We start from the raw sequence: 22,883 nt of genomic DNA, 5'->3' as shown, positions 1-22,883 counted from the left end.
TAGAAAAAAATATACAAAGAGTTTTATTAGAAATGAAGCATTTTTAATATAATACACGTACTCGTTTAATAAATAGGCCTATCCTAAACTCTAAAACGGATCTGGCATACAAGAAAAAATAATATAAAATTTCGCAAAATTTTTTGAAAATCCCTTGAAATATTAAAATATAAAAATACGCTATTCACTGCTTAAGTACTTATGGTAGCCTACTCGTATATGTGTATATATATGGACACATATGGATGAGTCATCCGCTATTGTCTTTCATGTGCTGCCTTTTATGTTGCTCTGTCTTTACATTTACAATTAATCTCACAATGTGGGCCGTCTGGTTGGTTGGCTCAAAAAGATGGCTTGCTGCTGCCCATGCTTCGCGCCGGCAGGCTGTTTGTCTTCACTGTGGGGTTGTCCCGTGCCTGAGAATGAGCAACCACAATGCTGAGGCACTGCACCCACTCCTCGGCGTTTTTGCCATCCTTCGGCTTGAAAATTAAAGTCTGATCGGCAGTAAAGATCTCGAAGGCCTTCGGTATGTTGCGAGCGCCGCGTGAGACCTTCACCGAGCGTATCTGATTGACATCGATGCTCTCACCGCCACTCTGCCAGTGAAATGATAAATAAAGTTCAGGTTATATGAGCTATAATCGTTGTGTTAATAAAGCTTACGGATCCCTTGCATGACAAATGCGCTCCGGAGAGTGTAAAGTAACGCGTACGCCAACGCCGAAACAAACGCCATTTGCCCTTCTTCTCCTTCAATTGACCCTCTATCATGGGCTGATTGCTGCCATTGAGAAAACCCACCGCCTTGTCCGGGTGATTGCATAAGAAACAGCCCCACTGATACTCCAATTCATTGCAATTCGGATTCGACTTATCGGTCTTGGAGACCTCAAATACATCCAGAAAGCCGGAATGCCGCAGCTCATTCACAAGTATCTCACGGTCCTGTTGGAAAGTTCGAAATCAATAGAAGTTGTGGGCTAAGATTCTGTGATTTGAGTCTCACCTTGACCTGTGGAAACTGACTGGTTACCAGTTCGGTGAAGCTACGGTTCTCGCACTTGAGTATTTGCCAGATATTCTTCAGATTGCTGATGCCTGGCTCGCGCGTACTTAACACGCACTTTTCCTTGACCTAGTCGAGGAGGAAGGCTGGCTTAAGCGACTGTTTGTGTAGAACTTAGAATCAGATACTACTTACAAAATGTCGCACTTGAAAGTCAAGAAACATCAAATGTATCCAGGTCTTGGGGTTGCGGGTCCGCATCGTGAAGCACGTCTTGGAGTAGAGACAGTGTGGTCCACGGATCTGACAAGCAAAATGAAGCTTTGCCACCTTCTTGGTGCGACGCTCTGCAAATTCATTGGAAACTTTTTGTTTTGGTGTGTCGGTGTTTTGTAGAGAGTGGACAGACATAGTGGACAGTAGACAGTGGTGTGTATTGTGGAAGAGTGTTTATAAAAGACAGAGAAAGTGTAGGACAAAATAATTTAATGCATGCGACAACACTAAGCTCCTTCACTTACCCTCGATACTGCAACGCGTTGGCGGCGGCAAGTGTTGCGACACCTCGTCCATATACGACTTGATGGAGTTGAAGTTCTTCTCACAGAATTGCTGCACAGGATCTCGCATGATCTGATAGGGTTCGAAGGTGCTCATGCGCTGATCCAGCACACTATTGGCATTGAGCAGCGTGCGGCTCGTGTTGTCACTTCGTCGAGGGGCCACATTTGTTGTGGGTCCAGACACGATCACTTCGTGTGTGCTCTATGGTAAATAGGGAAAACAATCAGTCAGAGTCTGTGTTTAAATAAATGCAAGAAATGGTTAAAAAAAAAAACTCGCTATAAATAACTAGCAAAACGCGACTTTGTGCGCCTGTTACCGCTCTTGCTATTGGTTTCGTTACAGAAAAAGTTGCCGGTGCAGCATTCAAAACCCTCAAATAGGAAGGTTCATTCCAAAAAGTATTCAAATTAGAGCTAAGACACAACATAAGACTCTTTGCTTCGTTCAATGTAGGATACCCCTACATTTAGAAGAGTATGAAATTTAATAACGATTAAGACCTATCCTATATCACAAGAGGCCTTCTAGGCCTAAGTGGGGGGTGATTATCATCACCTCCGCCATTTCAACCTAACCTATTTCAACCTAAGAACTATCCTATATGCAAAATATTATGTTGAGTCTTAGGGAAAAATGAAGTATGCTAGGTGAACCTCTAATGATAAACAGAAGAAGTTTCTTCACGAATGATTCCAATACCTCCCCTGAAAGAAGTTCCTCGACCAGGCTATGGCAATACCCTAATCTTTGTTGTACTTCAGTTATGGTTATTTAATACGAGAGCGGTCTTTGCTTCAATACAACTTCAAAATGTGCTATATTATTTTCTGGTTTCTAGGCCACCATAGAATCATGATTTTGAAATGGCAGATGAGTCGAGGGACAAAAACTTATTACAATGGGTCCCAAAGAGATTCTCTAGTGAACCTAATCTCACAACCGGTTTCATTTAAGGAATAGGGGCCTGGTTCCTGAGTTTGACTCGGTTCGAATCACGGCGCTACCATCATCGCATAAAGCATGATTTCAAAAATTTCTTGCAGTTTTAAAAATTCTGTAAGAGTCATCTCCCATTCTATAGTAGAACCTATCTAGCTAATGATTGGTTCCATGAAATTATCGTTAAACACTAAAGTATGTTCAATGATCTTCGAGTTACCAGTTCGAGTTACGACAAAGTGCGTCTATATCCTAATGTTCCATCTTTAGGCGAACTTACATTGCCATTCACTGGTAGTTTCATCACAGATTTAGTATTCCCATTGCTGGAGGATTGGGGCAGAGCGGGCGAGGCATGATGCACGGAAACAGCGTTCTGCGCCTGCGCCTGCGCGGACTGTTGCTGCGCCGCTCCCGTTGAGTTCGGTATGGATATGGAGCCCACGGACTGATTTAACGCATCCGTGCTGTACTTCATTAGAGCTGAGCTCGAGTTAAGCAGCGTTGTGGGACCCTGTGAATGGGGTCGCACCTTGCCCGGTGATGTGGTTACCGTGACGCCACCCGAGGTGGTCACCGGTATGCCGTACTTGTTGTGACCGGTGATGACAACGTTATTGCTAAGCGGTGGCACGGGGGTGCCCGTAGCACTGGCGGGCGCCTTGGGAGTGGCGCCTGTTTGCACCACCACATTGCTATTGGAATTTGCAGTGCTGCTCGCTGTGCCGCTGGCATTGGCGCCACTGCCACTGCCACCAGGCTGCGACTGCGGCTGCTGATTGATGTGCTGTGAGCTGCTCAGTCGCGTCATGCTCTTGTGAAGTCCGCCCACCGAGCCACTGGCCACATTCAGGCGCGTCACGCTGCGATGCGTGTTGCTGGCTGGATGCAGATGTAGGCGCCCGGTGCTGCGCGAGTCGCCCAACTTGACGCGCCGCGTATAGCCCGTATGTGGTGGCGTGGGCGTGGCTGTGGGCGGCGGAGATATAGCCGCTGGAGCGTTGGGCGTGTTGCTATTGCTGCTATTGTTAGTTGTCGGATGGCTCGCTGATGTGGGCTGGATGACTGTAGTTGTGGTGGCACCACTAGCCGCGGAAGCAGCGGGAGCAGCTATGTGGTGGAGGGGGAAGAAGAAAAGTTTGTCAATCTTGAGGATATTCTTTGAACAAGACTAGGGGAAATATTTTGTCTGCTACTCACGTATTTTAATATTTGGACTTGGACTGCTGCTGTTCAAGCTGACAATGGTAACGCCTCCAGAGATCTTGTTGCCAATGTCCTGCTGGCTGCTCAAGGCAGCATTCTTTTGCCTCACACACGCCAAGACTTTGTCGGTGAAGAGGACGGGATAGGCGGAGCAGAGACGTGTGGCTTCCTGTTGCAGCAAGGCCTGTGCCGCACGTTCAGCTTGTGGTAAGTGTTCCAAAACAAAATCCAAGGCCGCTTGTGCCGTCTCCTTGCTGCCCATGCCAGCGGCTGTCAATATCTGAGCGCATAGAGTGACTGTGGAGGGGTTTGCTTTGGCTGCCAATCGCAATTGCTCGAAATGATCGACTAGCAAGTGTGGGGCGTGTTCTGCCATCTTTAATAGTATCTGCATGGTTATGCTCGATGTCTCGGTATCGTAGAGAAAGGAGCACAATTGTGGCACACAGGACTCCAGCACTTCGGGTGCCTTCTGTACAATCAGCAAATAGAGCTGGAAAACAGCCAGTCTCTCCTGAGGATCGCACTGGGGTAGCAGGGTGATGAGCAGCGGAGCATGGGGGGTAACCGTCTCTGGTGATACTTCATAGACCTGTGAGAGCACTAAGAACGGGGAACAATTTATGATTCAATACGTATAATTGAGGCTTAAGGTATTACTCACGCCGTAATAGTCCATAATTACCCGACATTATGGAGTCCATGATGAACTCCACATGCGGACTAAGCAGGTAGGCATAGTCGTTGGCCGCCAGCGATAAATAGCTGGCAAGGTTGCGCGACAGCTCCTTGTTGCCCTTCGGCAGGAACTGCACGGCAATGGGCAGCGCAATTTTCATCAGTTCTTTCTTATCATAATTCTAGAAAGTAGAACAAAAAGAGCGCGTGATTAGAAAGACATGGTAAGGGAGTATTTAGTGCGTGGGACATACTAAAAATATGCTAGAGATAATATCAGCGGCTATTTTGGCATGCGGAGGCTCCTCTTTTGTAGCGCTAGCCGGCTGTAGATTCCATAGAAGACAAGTCTTTAGCAGATCCACCAGGGCGGCGCAATAGCGTTCCGCAGTACGGGTCTCACGTATGCAGGAGAGTACGCGAGTGACGCAAATTTCCACCACAGACTGATCATTGTTGTTCTTCACGTAGTCGGCGTGAGAGATAATGGGGTTGATCTCGCACAGCTGCAAAAAGTGAATAGTCGTGAGGCTATATCGTAATTCGAAGATAATACTTTACTATTTTACTTTACAACATTAATTTGTACTAGTACTTATTCTACAGATATAAATAGCTCATACTAGCATACGACTACAATATGCAATCCTATTTCAACTACAACTGCTGATATTTCAACTTTTTTTATTACTATTACTACTTCTATTGGCGCTATTTCATCTTCGACTTTTAGTAGTAGTATAGTATACTACTATCTCCACGATGACTACTAATACTTATTCTTCTTTTGCTCCTCTACACTCCATTTTTTGCTACTTGGCTACATTACTACCATTTCTTCAACTACTCTCGCTTACATTACAACTGGGACTTTTACTAGTATTTTCACCATTTTGTTATTTGTACTTCTTATAATTCTATTACTACTTCAATTGATAATAGGCAATACTGTCACTACTATTATAAATACTTTCATTATTACTACTCTGCATTCTAACACTTGGCCAATTACATACATTATTAATACTAATACTTCTACTACTATTATCGCTTTTAATTTCTTTAGTAGGTATTATTAAAGCCACTTCTTTAACCAGCACTGTTATTAATACTTCTATTACTATATTCCCTAGTTCTTACTACGTATACATTTACTTATGCTTCTATTTACACTACATTCACCTACTACTTAGTACGTCCACTGCTAGTACTGATTCCTTTGCTACTACTACTAGTTTTACGTGTAGTATTATTATTTTCAAGATGACTTAAATTTTATTACATTTTTACTACTTCTACTACTATGGTTTTTTACTACTACTATTACTTCGTTATTAATACTCCCAGTACCTCTACTAATATTTTCACAGCTATTCAAAATTATACTATTTTTCAACTATTTTTTTGTAACTAATGCATATAGTAATTATATAACCTCCACTACTTGCACTACTGCTCTGTGTAATTCCACTACCTTCTACTTCCTTCAGCTATTACTTACTATTTCAACTATATCTCTATACTTCTATATCTCTTACTTCTTCCACTACTACTATTACTTCTATTGAAAGCAATTCTTTTCTTACTTCCACTACTGTTGATACTTCAATAAAAAATTAAAATTTTACTACAACTTATACTACATTTAGTAGTAATTCTAAAATTTTACTTTTATTAACACCTTAACGACTAAAACTTAGGGCTTGACTGCTTCTACTCGTATATCTTTTACTGCTTTCGCTACAACCAATACTTCAATTATTAAAACTTATACTATTAGTAGAGTTATTGTTACACAAAATACTGCAACTGCAATGACTACTACTAGCAATTGTTTCACTACTGCCATGGATACTTTCGCTATTACATTGTCTTATTTAATTACTTCGACTAATTTTAACCAATAATATTAAATATAATTATAACTAATGCACCAGTAGTAATTAATAGTAGTGTTCCCATCAACACTTAATTCTTCTGTTTCAACTTCTGCTAATATTAGAATACATTTCCCCCATGGAATTGTCATTCGGTAAATTTTATTATTTCGGTTTTAGACACACGTTTGCATTTAATAATCTTTATCAATAGTCCGTACGATAAATAGTAAGGCTAATATTTAAGCCTTCACTATAACTTCTTAATCTTTTACTACTACTGCTAGTTCTATTGCTCTTTTATAGACTCTCATAACTCAGAAAATATATAAAATTTTTAAAAGAATTTGATTGATTGTCTAATCATTCAGAACGAAATCAGTTTTTACTTACCACCTCCGTTATGTCATTGACGATATCCGCATCGGGTACTGAAAACAGATCACCAGCCCGCGATAAATCGCGTTTCGAGAGTACCTTCGTGAAGAGTTCATGCATCGCGAATTAACTTTGGCTTTGCTGCTATTCTGCTCCTAAAGAGGCGTCTAGTCGTGTTCTGCGACTAGAAAAGTATTCCCGACCGTCTTCGTCGCATCATCTGTGGCAGCTGCAAGTGAAAGAGTGGGGGAAACGGACGGAGAGAGAGAGAGAGAGAGAGATAGAGAGTGAGAGAGGGAGAAAGAGTATTAGTTGCGGGAATTTACTTTGTCGCGCGGTTTTTCACTGCCATGTTTATTGTTGGCTAATTGCCAAAGTTCAGTCGCCAGCGTTCGCAGCAATTTTTTATCTTATCGTGTGGTAAAGCGAACTAGACGTGCCACGCCCCCTTGCCCACCACCTCCCTAACCGCCCTGCGGTTTACTGCCTGTTGACTAAATATTTGCAGAAATATTTGCGTTAGTTTCTTGGCACTGGCTTCAGTGCCTGAGAAACTGGCCAACTTGTTGCACTTGACAACAACAGAACCCAAGTGCAGAGAACAATCTGAAGCCGAGAGTCCACTTCAACCATAGTGAAAATATATATAAATATATAGACTAGAGTGTTTGGCGAAGCTAGAAATTAAAAGTCAATAGTAAGCACTACTTAACCAAATTTCTGATATCAATTTTATGCCAAAAGAATTTAGTCTGATTAAATATATTCCCTCGAAGCTAGAAAATATATAAATAAGAATGTAAAGGACTAAAGTAGATATTCCATGTTTAAAAATAGTTATTGATGCATTTTTTTTTCTTCGTTGGTGCTTTAAAGAGGGAAGAACTTAATGAATAATAATCTATCTGTCTGCAATTGTTGATCAGAACTTATGGTATATACTATAGTTAAGGCACGCAAGAAAATTATAACGTTCAATTAATTTATAATTTATTTATCTCAAAGCCTTGGAATAAAGAGTCTAGTTGGTTATGTGTTAGGTGATGCGATTGTCTAGTCTGTGGCAGAGAGTTTGTTCTCTCATTAAGCTTCAAATTTCGCCGCCTCAAGTTATATTGAGAAAGTGATACATACTTCCTATGGGGCCCTAATTTTCACGATTTTGCTTTTCATGAACTTTTGTGTATTTTTCGAGATCAATAATTTTCTTTCAACTTCCATTGCCTCACTACCTTCCCGACACTTATCATTTAATGAGTGCTTGACTTTTCAGCTGATTCTGTATTTTTTTTTTCAAATTGCATTTCCACAAAGGCAATAAATTTCCGTTACGCAAGTATACACTTATGTGTGTGTGAATGGGGATTCCCTGAATGGAGCAAACACACGCGGCATAAAATAATCTTAAACAGTTGTCCACTATATTTACAAATACTTGCAACCAGCACTCAATATTGGCTCCACTCGTTGCGGCCTTGCTCTATTATTTGCGTGCACATGGCACCTGCACTTCACCTGTTTGGTGTGCGACATCCAAACAGCTTGTGGGCCAGTCTGAAATTCGCTTTATACTTGTATATATCGTTCGTATATATTGTTGGCATTCTGATTAGATTCGCAGAATTCCATTGCGGCTTAACTGAGCCGACTTAACGGCTCACTCGGAATTTGCTTTTATGCTGACCAGCCGGGCAGGGGGAAGGGGGGAGGGGCAAAGCTCAACGACAAGCTGCATAGGCATTTCAAATCTACCAGCAAGCATTTACATACATACATATGCAATAATGGATGTAGTACTACTCGTATATACATACATATACATACAAGTATGTATCTGTTAGAGCTGCCAGAACTTAGAGCAGCGCACTGTGGGTTCATGCATCCTAATTAAAATATATTCTTACACCCAGTATCCAAAGGGCAGGACAATATCACTTATAACTCCAAACAAAAGCAGACCCCATGTTATACATACATCTAAGAATCCCTACCCGTCTATCACTCTCGAAAGGCATACAGCTAAGATATAGAACAACCAAACTTTGTGTTCATATCCCCCTAGGCCCCAAGCAGGTCAATCTCAACATCACAAGTCAATTCTATAGCAAGTGATTGGTGTTCTCTTGAATGTAATATCTTCCGGGACTTGGACTCGCCTCGTTTCAACAAAATCCACTTTTAAAAATTCCTCAAAGGATCTACATAATTGCAAATCAATTCAAAATTGACTTACAATTGAACTCATCCCCATGCGATTTCCTTCACAAATAGCTCTGATTTCGACTTTATTTAAAAACAAATTGCCTGTCGTCTCAGCCCGACTCTTGAATCTACTCTTTTCCTTTACTACTGTCATTCAAATAAAATCAACATTCTTCTACCAATCATTTCTATGGTAGCTTTATAATATAGGAAACTCATAATTAAGCAAATTTTGAATAGTAAACTTGAATTCTGCAGTAATAATTACCTATAGTATTATCACAAATACCTCATAGGTTTCCAATATTCTTGGTATATCTTTATAAACAAAAAAGCGATCCCACTAAGGGTGATTTTTAAAGTGATTGTTTCCATGATAGCTAAATGATATAGAAAACCGATGTATATGACACCTCAGAATATCACGAGGAACTAAACAAAAGTCGTAAATACAATGAAAATATGACGAGGTGCTATAAAAACTCATAAGTTTCTAATACCTCTATGAACAAAAAAGTTGAGCGTGATTTCTACATCGATGGAGGACAGCTATATAAAACAATATATGGTTTGTAAAAAACTAGCCCTGTGTAGTAGCTGGCTGTACCAATTAACCCATTAGCTTGATCAAAAAGGATCGAGATCGGTTTTATTCGATTGCTCGTATATGGTTTTGTTGAATATGAAAATATTGTATAACCAATTATGCAGTTAATTAATGGTGAGATGGGCCATTGCTCCCACTGTGCAACGCCTCTAAGTAGACAGAGAAAAAAAAAAAATTGCACGCAACTCGACGCTGACATCGACATCGACGCCGAAGTCTCCGTTGCTGGCTTAGTCGCTGCCTCTTCCATTGCAATCAAGGAAGCGCCGCAGAGCAAAACGGTTAATAAATTTTGAAAGAAGAAATAAATAGACACACACACACATACTTGTACCTATGTATATAACAAGTAAGAGTTGCATAATTTGATAAAAGTATGTACATATGTATATGGCGTGCAATATAAATACTGCGATTGCATGCGAGTGTCGGACAAATCGGACATTGGGACAAAAAATTGCAGACAGACATTTGCTTCCTGGAAACGGAGTCGGGACAAACGGCAGCAAAGACGGCAAAGACGACGGCTCAACTGCTGTTGCTGTTGTTGTTGGCTTTATGTATTTATGGCTCATTCGCGCTCAGGTTGCACTTTGAGCAACAACAACAACAGCAACTGCGGCGACGACAACAACGACAACGATTTGGTTTGGTTTGGTTTGGCTTGGAATGGTGGATTGAAGAAGTGTGGACTGTGTGTGAGTGGCAGCCGCAGAAACTGGTTAAAAAATAAATAAAGAAGTACAACACAGCAGCAGCAACAGCAACAACAACAACAACACTAACAACAATAGCAACATCATAAGGCAGAGAGAAAATTAAAAGAGAGGAATAGAAATACACGTAAGTAATGGCTAAAACATGCGGTGGCCGCCTAAACCGGTGCGGCAGGTTAATACACACGATTGTCTGCCGCAACGCGACAGACGCACGGCCGGATTTTCAGTTTCAGTTTTGGAGTTTGGAGACAGCGACAGCAACAGCAACCACAAAAACAACAACAACAACATCAACAACAAAAGCTGCATTAAAAGCCTCAAACAGCAACGACAGCTTTAGGCCATAACTCTTTGTTCAATTTTGTTTTATTTCATTTTGCGAGTTTGGCGAATTTGCATTCGCCAAATGGCAGAGTTGAGCCAACAACAGCAACAAAAAAAACAACAACAAAAACAACAATAATAATGAGCCACTATCGCAAACTCACACACACGCACGCTTATTTATTTATTCAGTATTTATTTTAATTATTTTTCGTGCTAAAATAAATAAATTTTTGCAAAACATGCAAATGAGTCAATAATGGTGATGACGACGACGACGACAACGATGATGAAGTTACTATTTTTATTGTTGGTGTTGTTGCTGCTTATCTAGGAAATAAGCAATGAACTGGCAAGGCTGCTTTTCCAAACACCACTCCACTATATTATGCCAGATATCCATAACAATTTTCGCGCCCGTCTCACATAACCCCAAGGCTTCACTGGCTGGCATTTTTTTCACTGCCATTCTACACTATAGTGTTCTATACTATATACTATACGTATACTATGGATAATCGAATTGCCTGCATAGCTTTCTCAGGTATTGTTATGATTATTATTCTTTCTAATACCTGGGCCAGCAGACACGAATGCTGGTATTGGCATCAAATGTCGCGCAACTTGAAACAAGCCCGTAGCTCCGCAAAGCTGGCCAACAACTGGCCGCCTCAGTCTCGGTCTCAATCTCTAAGAAAGACAAGACCGAAGTGGCACACACACACACACACGTAACTAGCATTTGTAGATGGTATTTCAGCTTTGAAATTCATTTTGTATGGAGAAGGAAGCACTTTGAAAGCAACATTCAGCCCGGAACTTAGTGACCAGAGGTCCTAAAACATACAAATCTGAAAATCAGGCCGAATCGGCTTTCGGTTCCGGTTACGGTTCTAGCACGTATTGGGTATTGGATTTCATGAAAATGCTCTGTTTGGGTTATGAGTTCATAGTTTTATTTGTCGTTATACCTTAGATTCCTTATAGATAAGGTAACAATTTCTCTAACGAGTCAAAACACATCATAGTTCGGTTTTGGCTTCGTTTCTTTACTTATGTTTCAATTATTTTTCTTGTATTCATTTCCACTTTGTTCCTTGTTTTTTATGCCGTTATACTTTAGATTCCTTTCAGGTATAACATCAATCTCCCTAACGAATTAAAGCTCATTATAGTTCGGTTTTGGCTTCGTTTCTTTCCTTATGTTTCGATTAATTTTCTTGGACCAATTTTGATATATTTTCTTGTATTCAAATCCACTTTGTTCCTTGTTTTTTATGCCGTTATACTTTAGATTCCTTTCAGGTATAACATCAATCTCCCCAACGAATTACTTGTAAAGCTCATTATAGTTCGATTTTGCCTTCGTTTCTTTACCTTTGTTTCAATTTTTTCTTGGCTTTATTTTGGACTCTCTTTGGACTAATTCAATGTTTTAGTTTCAATACGTACAGAAAACAAATGTTTCGAGAAATTTTTTTATCGATACTAAATTGTTTGATTTGCTAATTTGCTTTCGTGTAAGTACATTGAGTTTTATTTCGGTGTATACTGAAGAAGAACAAACAATTTTAAAATCTTCTAATCAAACCGAATTGCATTTCGATATTGGTTCCGATTCTTAAACGAACCGAAACCCATAGTTCGATAAAATAACTTTTTTTTGGTAGTACGTTTTTTTGTAAGCATCGGGTTAGCTGTGACTAAAAAAGTTCCTAGTATTAAGTCTAAGACTCATTAAAAAACACCCATTACGATCATAGAAAATATGGAGTTCATTGCCTAGATCTGCCTGAAATATAATATGGTACATCTTTTCTCAGCAACTCTTACTATATACTATCATATCCGTTACTCACATGCTGACCGACTGTTCTATTCCCCAAAGAGACAGAATTAAGCTCCTTTTCTGATCCACTGAATGCACTTCTAAATTTAAAGCAGCATATATTTTTATTGAAAATGAATAAAATGTAACTGGGAAGAGGGTATCAGATGTTCATCATGTCTACGGTGTATGGACGTTTCCAAACAAGTTTTCGCACAAGTTTGCCGATCGCTCCATAGATTGTACTAGGTCGTGTTAGAGGGACCCTCGATTAATACTTTTCGGGAGATGTTCATAAATCTCTTAACTTCACAATTCATTTAACTCGACGAGCTGAGCGTGAGAACCAAAAAGAACAAAAAAATCAAGAAGGAAAATGAGGAGAAATAACAAAATATTTATGATATTTCCCTTGGCAGCCCCATTTGATGGTTCTACGCCGAAAATAAACGCAAGCTTAGGACAACAGTCGCAGCAACAACAGCGACACCACCACCATCAGCAACAACAACAACAACAAGGTAATCTGAGCTCAAAAGCGAACACACGGTGAAAAATGAGCGGCGCGTGAAACTTATTAATGAAAAGAGCCGCCGTCGCGGCCGCAGACGCGAAAGAAATTGCTGCGAATAACAGCAACAACAATTATTATTATAACAACGGCAACAACAACAACAAAAGCAGCAGCGGCAGCAGCAACCGCAAAACATTTTGTATGCGAAAAGAACCAACGCTTCTACATATGTACGTACTTATGTATATTCCAAATTCCTAAATATCTACTATAAATACACTGAAAGAAATTGATTTCATCCAATGCTGAGCATCGCAGTTAAAACAAAATCTGAAAATTAAATGGAATATTTTCGAATCAATCTACCAATCAAACGGTTCACTTTTTATATAATTTTTTATACGAATACATGGTCTTTGAAAATAAAAATGAAATGCACATTATATATACATATGTATATATATAAGACCAAGATCAAGACATTTATGTATAGTAGCAGAACTATCTATCGCACAAAAAAAAAAATTTGCCTTTGGTTCCTAAATATGTTGTTAGCTATATAACAAAAAAAAAACTTGAACTAATATTTTTGAAATTGTGGAAGCAAAATTTGGAAAATTAAATTTCTTATAACAACCAAAAAGTCTGTTGAGACTATGAATAATATCTCACTACATTAGATATAAAAGTAAACTTTTCAAAACCAAATTCCAGTATGTGGTGTGAAGAAAACTTACTAGATTCCTTTTGGATTCCTTTTATTATATAGAACTAGACTGAACTAGTAGATTTGTAATTGATTTGGAAATCAAGACGATGTAATCGCTTGTGCCATTAACAAGACTAGGTATTCTAAAAATTTAATTTATTGTGTATCCGTGTTTGATAAATAAATAATATTTATATATTTTTCTAGATTCCAGATTTATTGTTGTTCGAGTTATTAAATAAAAAATATTTATATATTTTTGTAGGTTTTTAAAGAGTTATTAGAATTTAGAATTTATAATCTACGAAATCGTTGCTCTATATGTTATTACAGCTGCCATGATGAAATGTGATTGGGATAGCATTAGCATTATACTTGTTTTTTTCAGTGTACAAACTTATTATAGTACGCGTATTTTAATGAGCTGCGACAGAAGAGCGCAAAAAAGAAACATGTCCGAACACACTTTTTGGCAGGTAGGTTTCGCAGCCAGAGCCAAGCCAAAGAATGGTGGCTTGCAAATGGCAACAACAACAACAACAACAGCAATAAGAGCAAGTACAAGCACAGCAGCTAAGCGGACGCCACACATGACGCGCTTTAACGGTAAATAAAACTTACCAAATTGTATCTATCAGATACACAGATAGACAGACACACAGCTGGACAGTGTGCAGGAACTGGTTGGAGCCCCCCGACCACTTGCCAACCACAAAATTGTTGCTCTGGTTTGGTTTATTGCCAGTGGCTGTTCTTGTTGTAGTTGCTGTTGCTGTTGCCGTTGCTGCTTTTGTTGTTGGACCGCAATGGGTTAACAACTTGAAGCCGAACTGCGACTGAAGCTAAAAGCTGACTTTTGAGTTGCTGCTGTTGCAGGCAGACAGACGTGAGGTAAGCAGCGCAGTTGCACGGCCAACGCACACAAACACACGCACACAAACACACGCAACACAACAGCAGCAACAATAACAAAAACGTAGACGAGGCCAAAACAGTCGACCAAACAGCCAACCAGCCAACCAACCAGTCAACCAGCCAGCCAGGCCAGTCAGCCGCAGCACCAGTTGGGTGTATTTCAATCTTATTGTTGTTACTATTTTTGTCGTTGTAGCTGGCTTGCCGATAAAGCACAAAATTTTGAATTATTGTTAAAGTTGCTGCTTTTCAATATTTACTTGTATGTGCTTTGTTTTTGAAAATTTTTTTTTTTTCGGTGCTGCTGCAACATTTTGCCAACGGCAGCGCCTTTTTATTCTCAAAATGTCTCTTTTGTGTTTTTTTCTGATGGCTTTCTTTATGCAAATCGAATTAAACTTGTATATCTACATATATACATATGTATGTACATATATATATTGTTGTATGTATGTACTAAGTATATTATTCGCACCTTTTGTATTGGTTGTTGAATTTTTATTTGCCACAATGCCTTTTTTCCATTATGCCTTATTTTCTTTGTATTTTTGCTAATCACATTTTGTTAACACGCACACACTCGCACTCACACACACATGTGCGCATACATATTCATCTGTGTATGTACTGCACACCACACACACACACAGACACAGCCACAGACACTCACGAAGCGCGAAAGGTTGTCTCGAAGTCTCGATGTGTCGCTGTCGCTGTCGATGCCGATTCGCTATCAAAACCGTCGACTCATGCGCATCAGTATTTAGGGAGCCAAGCAAGTAAACGCGTTTAGGCCAAAACGTAGACTGAAAGTCTCTGCTCACTCAGCCGCTAGCCGTGGCTGGAAATGTCTGCCCAGCTATCTGGCTGGTTTGTTTTGGACGATCGCACAATTCGGAGTACGTGTATCTCACAGATACACGCGCAGCAGCGACCCTAGTTACAAGTGCTTAGGTTCCTGCTCCCGCTCGCTTTATTGTTAAGCAAGAGAGGGAGAGCGTCAAAGAGTGAGAGAGAGAGAGAGAGAGAGATCGTACGCTCTTTTACCACCTTGTCTGTTACCAGATTCTGCCAGAATTCCCTTGCCTAATGGGGTATGTGAAGCAGTCAATAAGCTCGTAACAACAAGACTGGTTTTCAGAACTGATCTTAGCGGAGGAATCTTTTTAAAAGGACTTTCGGGGAAAATATATATAAATAAAATATAATAAATATTAGGTTATTAAAAAAAATAAAAAATATAACGGAATGAAATGACGGATTAGAATTCAAGAGAATGGAACGCAATGAAATAGAATACAGTGTTAGTGCACTGAATATAATGCATAAAACTATTTGAAACCTAATGTAATTGAATATAAGGAATGCTAAAAGATAATAATAATAAGATAATAATAATAAAAAAGATCACAAAATGATACACAATGAAATATACTTGAAAGCAACTGCACGGCTTATAATGAAAATCATTTCAAATTATGCAAAATAATACAACATAATGAAAGTAAATGAAACACAATGAAACAACATGTTGAAGAATGAGAAAACAATGGAATAATAAAATATATAAAAAAAATTTTGAAATGAGAATTTAAAAATCAAGAGTGTTCGAAGTCGCTCTGAAAGTGTATAATACTGTCGGCTAATATTGGAGTACTGATTCGCTCAGATTGTGCGCTCTCTGCCATTGTACAGAAATTTATCATTATTTGCTTTTGCGTTTTTCATTCATAAACAAAAACCGCAGCGTTCGTGGAACCGACAATGGCTAACTGTTTGGCCGACTTGGCTTGCCGGCTGCTTCTTTTCTTCTACCCGATCTGCTTTGCTTTCCCGTTTCTCAATTGCTGTTCATACGGCCTCTCACCTGTTGAGCGCCGGAATGTTGCTGCAACATGTTGCTACAAAGCATCGAGCAACATTTTTATTTTTGTTGTGCAACTTTCCTTAGACTGTTAAATTATTTTTTAAATGTTTTTAAATTTGCTGATCATTTGTAAAATGATTGTCTCGATCATTCGATCCCTGCTACTTTTAAACTGATTTTTCTTAAGAATCAGTTAGTTTTAACAATCAGCCAGTTGATGAAAATAACTGAGCAGTAAGAAGCTGAAAATGCCTAAGTTTACTTAGACTAGATTTATGTTTTTTATTAAGCTACCAGGCATAAAGTTAAAGTTTTTTAGAGCTATGATGCGGTCTATTATGCTTTATGCAGCACATATGGGAAATATTATTATTAAAACTGGAATATGATTCTGAATACAAGGTTGCCGATAATAACAAATAAAAATTGATGCAAAGATACTAAAGTCAATTCTTTTAATCTTGGCCGATCCTGGCCAACGAATGTAGACATATCTGACTCTAGTACCTGATCCTGAGCACATAAAGAAATATAAGAACATATCAATGCCGCTTCTAGGATGAAGTTTGTTCTTTAAGCATGTCATAATGACACCCGTTCAACATAAAGTGATTATGAAAATAAAGCTCTTACTACTACCACTAGATGAATATGTTAGTCCAAGCTGATTAAACGTTATATAGTTTCTCTTTGATGTGAAAGCAGCAGTTATTTATCAGTAAAACTGCATATGTTTTAGCACTGACTAGACAAATCAAAGTTGGTTGCAGTTTATGTAGTTGGTCCCGCTTCCAGAAAACAAACAATCTTGTAAATATAAAACTTAATTTTTCAAACAGATAAAAATCCGTTTGTAACCCATTAAGTAATATTTCAAGCGTGAAGTCTGACTATAATTGTCAACCTACAGATCGGCGATCAATATCAAGAACGTGTTTCTAAGTATTATCAGCTTCGTCTGCCGATTGCCTTAGCTTCTTCCGCTTAACACTGAAAACCGGCGGGGCAGCAACTTGAATTGTTACATTAACCCATTAACGGCTAGTTGCTAATTAAACTTGAATAGCTCTCAGCACCTTCCTGACTGACGATGACCGTTGCGTTTGGGAAGGTGCAATAGCCACACAAGCGCCAATGGCCCCAAGGCCCGTACAACAACAAGAACAACAACAACAGCAAAAATGCTTGCATATTTGACTTGCAAATAGCACGCGAAAGATACACTGCAATGTTTACTTTAGTTTAAACTGTAGAGTGTCGAAAACTGCAAGCAAACTACGACGTGTACTTTGGAGCCATAAATGTACGAGTTGATGGTGATAGAGCGGGCCCACAGAAAACATACATACTCGTACATAGTACAAAGTTTATTTAAAATGTGTTGTATAAATAGCTTGAGTCTCTTCATTTGTTGTTTTTGTTTTAGCAAACAGTTTCTCCGATTCATTAGGCATATTTGGACACCAACTGCTCGACAAAGGCAATGTATTCCTTTTGAGCGTCTTCAGTGGACTTTCCCTTCTGCTTGTTCCACCATTCCCACTTGGCCTTGCCCTTCAGATCGAGCAGACCGGGCTTGTTGGTGTTGTTATCGCCAACGCTGGCCTGCTTGAAGAGAGCATACAGTTCCAGAAATTCCTCATCACTGGGACGCTTGGTCAGGGACTTGACCTTCTCGGCAGCGGCATTGAATTGCTGTGGAGTGGGAAATTATAAATGAATATTGCATTTCCCACAAAAATCGTTATCTAATCGAAGTATAATTGTAGCTCGTAAATTATACAACTAGCTCACAATCATTCTAAACTTACCTCAGTGAGTGACATATCGCTTTGATTTTAATCTGCAATAATAATAAAGATAGAGTTCGATTAGAGCTTGTTTGAAAATTACTGATGCAACAATTAGGTTGTTTTTTTTTAAACCAATATTTAGCTCTTGATGTTTCTTAATACTACAGAAGAAGACTTTTTCTGGAAATTTCAAAGTGCAGACAATGAGTCGTTTTTTTTAAAGAATTGCTTAATTCAATCATTAACAAAACTATATGGTATCATAAACAAGACATTAGCATAGGGTTTCACTAAAGATTGTTAGCAAATTTAGGATGCACTCACAAATCTAAAGAAATTGTGGCGGTTAGTTGTAGGCGACATGAAATCAGACAGTGTTCAGACACTTCAGGATATGAATCGATATAAAGCAGAGACTCAGCGTTGTTCATTAATTTTTGCTTACCTAAACATAAAATACCACTAAAAACTCTGCAAAATAATACTTCATATGATATTTTTGGATGCCATCGATAGTAAATGAATCAAAATTTACAAATAACAAAATAAGTAAGGAATGTGTATATAAGATTAAGAAGAAACAAGAAGCAATCTAGAAATTAGTTTAAGCCTAATTTGTAAAGTGTTATAACTCTGAAAGTTATACTCCATTAATTATTACTTTGATTTTTTGCTAGCCTCTATATTATAAAAAGTATTTATCACTTTATTTTGCAAATCTCATCATTTGAATTTTCACGTTACATTTTTTCTCTGGGTGTAGCAAGCAGCAAAATTTAATGTCTGTGTATGTGTCTGGCTCAGATTAGCTAGCATTGAACTTGATTTTAGTAGACTATGAAGAAGCATTAGCCTAATAACTCGTTTGTCAACTACACTTTGCCAGACTCGAGCAGCGAACTTTGAACTTTGTCTAACAACACGGCACAATACGGCAAACCCATAACTTAACCGTGCTGGATTTGTCTCGCACGAGAATCTGTGCATAATTTCAAAATGCTAATTAAACTTGGACCCCTTGCGGTACTTTCCCGGTACAACAACACTGACTACTTGAACGATGTCAGCGATCGCGATAAAAAAAACACAAATACATAATTGAAATAATGCGCAGCAGTGCGCCTCCAGCTTGAGTGTCTCGAAAAAGATACAAAAAAACAGATACTAGAAGAACATGGGCGCCGTGTTCGGATCCCAGAACTGGACTGGACAGGTGGCCAGGTGGCGAAGTGGCCGGCAATGACGAAGTCTGCCAGCATTTGATCGTTAAATTTTGCCAATGGCTTTTGCGGAATTTGGTAGCAATCAGACAGTCATGGTGTGGGACGTGCATGTTTACGTGCCGACCATACATATGGCCCATTTAAAAAGTTTGTCGGCAAATGGCCTAAATCGCTTCACAAATAATCGCTCTTTCACATTATCTAATTGTATGTGATTTGTATTTCATTTTTCCGCGTCACTATCGTGCCATATTGTGCGCGCACTCTCGACATCGAAATTAATACGATGACATTTCTTAATATTTCTAATCAGTCTGATTCTGATTTTCCAACACAATCTTCGGCACACACACTCGCACACACTTACTTTTGCGTCTTGACGGCCCCAGAACCAAACACAGTCTGAACCTGAGTCGCGATTTGACTTTCAATTTAAGACTTGTGCCGAACGAACGCAAAACTATCGTACGATCGCGAGTACCGGCACGAGTTCCAGCAACAAAGCTCTCCAACCTGAGCAAACCCCAATCAGTGCCACAAATTAGCTACACTGCTCAAAACTGAGTGAGTCGTCAGTAAAGTTGGCTCTAAAACAAATTCAAAATTAGTAACAAGAAAGGAACGCTGGAGTCGAGCGGGCCCAGCTCTTAAATACCCTTTTCTTGGGGGTAGAATAATAGTGTCTTCGTTGATTTTTAGATTTCCAAAGATTCCTCATCAGTGGAACGCTTGGGATATTAGAAACGAATACTGAATGCCCCACTAAAAAATTGTTTATCTAATCGAATCATAAATAATACAACTCACAATCATTCTAAACTTACCTCAGTGATTGACATATCGATTTGATTTTAATCTGCAATAATAATAAAGATAGAGTTCGATAAGAGGTGGTTTGAAAAATAAAGGGGAAAACAATATTTAGCCCCTGATCTTTCTGAATACTATATGTTGATCGATATGGATAAAACTAAATAAATTTAATAAATTACCATATTATGGTCTGTTATTTTTATATTATGGTATCTGTTTTGTAAGAGATAAGAAAACTATTAGAGGATATTAAATAAAATACTAATAAACAGACAGCGTTTGATCTTTAGAAGCAGTCGAGTATAAGTAATGATAGATAGTTAAGAAAATAGAGCAACATATAAGTACAACAAATTTTGCTGCGAAGATTATATCTGAGTATTTAGATCAGATACAGCTGTTTTATGAGTTTAAAAAAATTGGAATTCTAATTCAAAATTAGAGTTCAACGTATGCCTAGTTTCTTACCTGCCAGGCAGAGCATAGCCTAAGAAAATATATAGAATAAATTCGAATTATACAATAACTATATTTAATCCAAAATGTGTTTAAGCAGTAATGGTTTCAATATAGATTTTCATTTAATTGAACACAACTGATTATAACAACTTGAAGGATTATTATTCAAACGATTCGTGTATTCCAAAATATAATTTAATTACTTTAAATATCAATGGTTGACTAAGGTCGAAAATGTTTTTAACATCTCTAAAATTCTACTAATGTACCGTTTTTATTTAATTTTTTTTACTATATCAAGAATTGAAGTCAGTCTACTATATATAGTAGAAAATCATTCATAATAAAAGTCCAGATATGCGAAGCCTTACTGTTTATTTTCTTTATTTTTAATCTTTTTAAAATTGATTCATACTAGATTGAATCAAACCATATTACGAAAAACAATTGTCACCTTACCCTATAAATGTTTCAGTTTAGATGTATGAACGTCGAATATCTTTCATAACTTTATAGATCTCTCGAATTCAATTTCATTTCAAGGTAGAAAATATATTCTAATTAAGTCCAGCAGGTCTATAATAATAATATTATGATTTTGAATAAAGTATACGAGAGAGCCAACCCTTATGTAATTTGCTTTAGATCGGCTCTGTGGCACGCTCTTCGGATGGGGATGGGTTCTTTCTCCCTCTTAGCACAATATCAGAAAAAAAAGTGCACAAAAACAGAAATTATCCAATAAAAAATGAAACAACCTAAATAAAAGAAAAGAATCCGCTGTCTCACGGAACCAGTCATATCTATCACTAATATAAGAGATTACGTTACTGAGACTTGTATGGAACTAGATGAAGTCGCCTATATCGTCTTCATCTCGTTTTTTCGGGAACTTCTATAATTGAGTTTGCTTTTTTTTTGTTACTTTGGACTTAAATACACCAGTGCTTGAGTGTTTCCTTTTAGTGTTTTCCGCAGTGCAATGGTTAATGCGGTTACGGAACCAATGGAGTGTTTTGTGAGTACAATCGGAAAACAAGTAAAAAAAAGTAAATGAAAGCGTGACAGTATTGATGCATGGCCGGTTTCTGATATCAGTCCCTCCAACCTAATCTACAGATAAGCCAGCGCCTATGATGTGGCAATTTAGGGTTCGAACTTCGAACACTTATCAGCAAATGTTAATACAAGCTCAAGTAGCTAAGTGGCAATAATAGATTGATTAATCCCCAAGGAGTTCCAAAGAATCGACACTCAATAGCTGACGAATTGAGATTATTTTTCCTTATCAATTGCACCTTTATTTTGCAATTTATAACGTTGCATCACATATTGACATTATCTTAGGCATATTTGGGAGCGTACTTCTCATAGACCTTGACGTAAGCCTCCTTGGCGGCATCCGTGGACAGACCCTTGTGCGAGTTCCACGCCTCCCACATGGCCTTCTTCTTCAGATCAAGTGCGCCGGGCTTATCGATGTTCACATCACCAACCGTGGCCTGCTTGAAGAGACCGTAGAATTCCAGGAACTCGGAGTCGCTGGGCTTCTTGGAGAAGTTCTTGGCCAATTCAGATGCTTGCTCAAACTGCAAACAACAAACATCAATCTACAATCTTACCCTATTAACTATTACAATGCCGTATACTTACGGACACCATGATGTGTAAGTGTTTGTTAAGTGGGCGGACAGATCTGTAAGAAGGCGGATTAATGAGTAGTCTAGGTTTCACGCTCGAGTGCTTACCACTTGAATTTGAAAAGGTGATTGGTAATAGGCGCTACTCTACTTACCCTTTTATAGGTTCTACTACTGCATTTTAATCACTAATATGACCCATTTTAAATTTAATTAAAATAAAGTGTTCATTAACTGATAAAGCCTGAGGATTTTGCAATATTTTGGATATTGATATGACTAGGCACCTAAGCCATTTGATAACTCTGCTTGGTAACAATTTGACCTTATACAAGTAAGTATAAAACTAATATGGGCTGATAATCACAAATAAAATAGCACGACTTTTATCATTTTTTCTATACTACCTATTTGCGAACTATTTTGTAACACTTACAGAGTTACTAAAGAAGATCTATTGATTGCGATCCTAGGTAGATAGAACTTTGCAGTAGACACATTTTAGCTGCACTTCGATCAAACGAAATACTTTTGCTGAATACTTTTAGGCGAAATATGAAATAATCGGTGATATCTCAAATGAAAGTGAGATTAGTCCAATAGGTAGTTTTAT

General features: G+C 38.4%; 3 protein-coding genes across 3 annotated transcripts; all 3 read right to left on the bottom strand.

Moving 5' to 3' along the window:
• Positions 1 to 157: 157 nt before the first annotated feature.
• Positions 158 to 15,002, bottom strand: LOC115633157 (protein melted). The gene is made up of 12 exons (XM_030530567.1): positions 14,951 to 15,002; positions 6,673 to 6,886; positions 4,657 to 4,908; positions 4,389 to 4,584; positions 3,719 to 4,327; positions 3,289 to 3,628; positions 2,799 to 3,231; positions 1,534 to 1,777; positions 1,208 to 1,359; positions 1,013 to 1,141; positions 670 to 951; positions 158 to 602 (listed from the first exon to the last, which is right to left on the bottom strand). Exons 2-12 carry the CDS (start codon positions 6,775 to 6,777, stop codon positions 345 to 347), a joined length of 3,000 nt encoding a protein of 999 aa, XP_030386427.1. The 5' UTR covers positions 6,778 to 6,886; positions 14,951 to 15,002; the 3' UTR covers positions 158 to 344.
• Positions 15,003 to 17,694: 2,692 nt separating this feature from the next.
• On the bottom strand, positions 17,695 to 19,812 carry LOC115633156 (acyl-CoA-binding protein homolog). Its single transcript, XM_030530566.1, has 3 exons — positions 19,726 to 19,812; positions 18,154 to 18,185; positions 17,695 to 18,037 (listed from the first exon to the last, which is right to left on the bottom strand). The coding sequence occupies exons 2-3, from the start codon at positions 18,166 to 18,168 to the stop codon at positions 17,789 to 17,791; spliced, it is 264 nt and encodes an 87-aa protein (XP_030386426.1). The 5' UTR covers positions 18,169 to 18,185; positions 19,726 to 19,812; the 3' UTR covers positions 17,695 to 17,788.
• A 2,161-nt stretch (positions 19,813 to 21,973) lies between these two features.
• LOC115632649 (acyl-CoA-binding protein homolog) lies at positions 21,974 to 22,292 on the bottom strand. Its single transcript, XM_030529879.1, has 2 exons — positions 22,284 to 22,292; positions 21,974 to 22,240 (listed from the first exon to the last, which is right to left on the bottom strand). Exons 1-2 carry the CDS (start codon positions 22,290 to 22,292, stop codon positions 21,974 to 21,976), a joined length of 276 nt encoding a protein of 91 aa, XP_030385739.1.
• Between the last annotated feature and the right edge of the window lie 591 nt (positions 22,293 to 22,883).

This window comes from Scaptodrosophila lebanonensis, unplaced genomic scaffold (genome assembly GCF_003285725.1).
Source record: "Scaptodrosophila lebanonensis strain 11010-0011.00,11010-0021.00 unplaced genomic scaffold, SlebRS2 tig00001415-arrow-pilon, whole genome shotgun sequence".
Taxonomy (NCBI): Eukaryota; Metazoa; Arthropoda; class Insecta; order Diptera; family Drosophilidae; genus Scaptodrosophila; species Scaptodrosophila lebanonensis.
This window is presented reverse-complemented; position numbering and strand designations above follow the sequence as displayed.

Coding starts and splice junctions, on each gene's coding strand:
- LOC115633157 (XM_030530567.1), bottom strand. CDS start 6,777: ATGCATGAACTCTTCACGAAGGTACTCTCGAAACGCGATTTATCGCGG. Junction 3,629..3,718: donor AAGTCCAAATATTAAAATAC/GTGAGTAGCAGA, acceptor TCCACCACATAG/CTGCTCCCGCTGCTTCCGCG. Junction 1,778..2,798: donor AACTACCAGTGAATGGCAAT/GTAAGTTCGCCT, acceptor TATTTACCATAG/AGCACACACGAAGTGATCGT.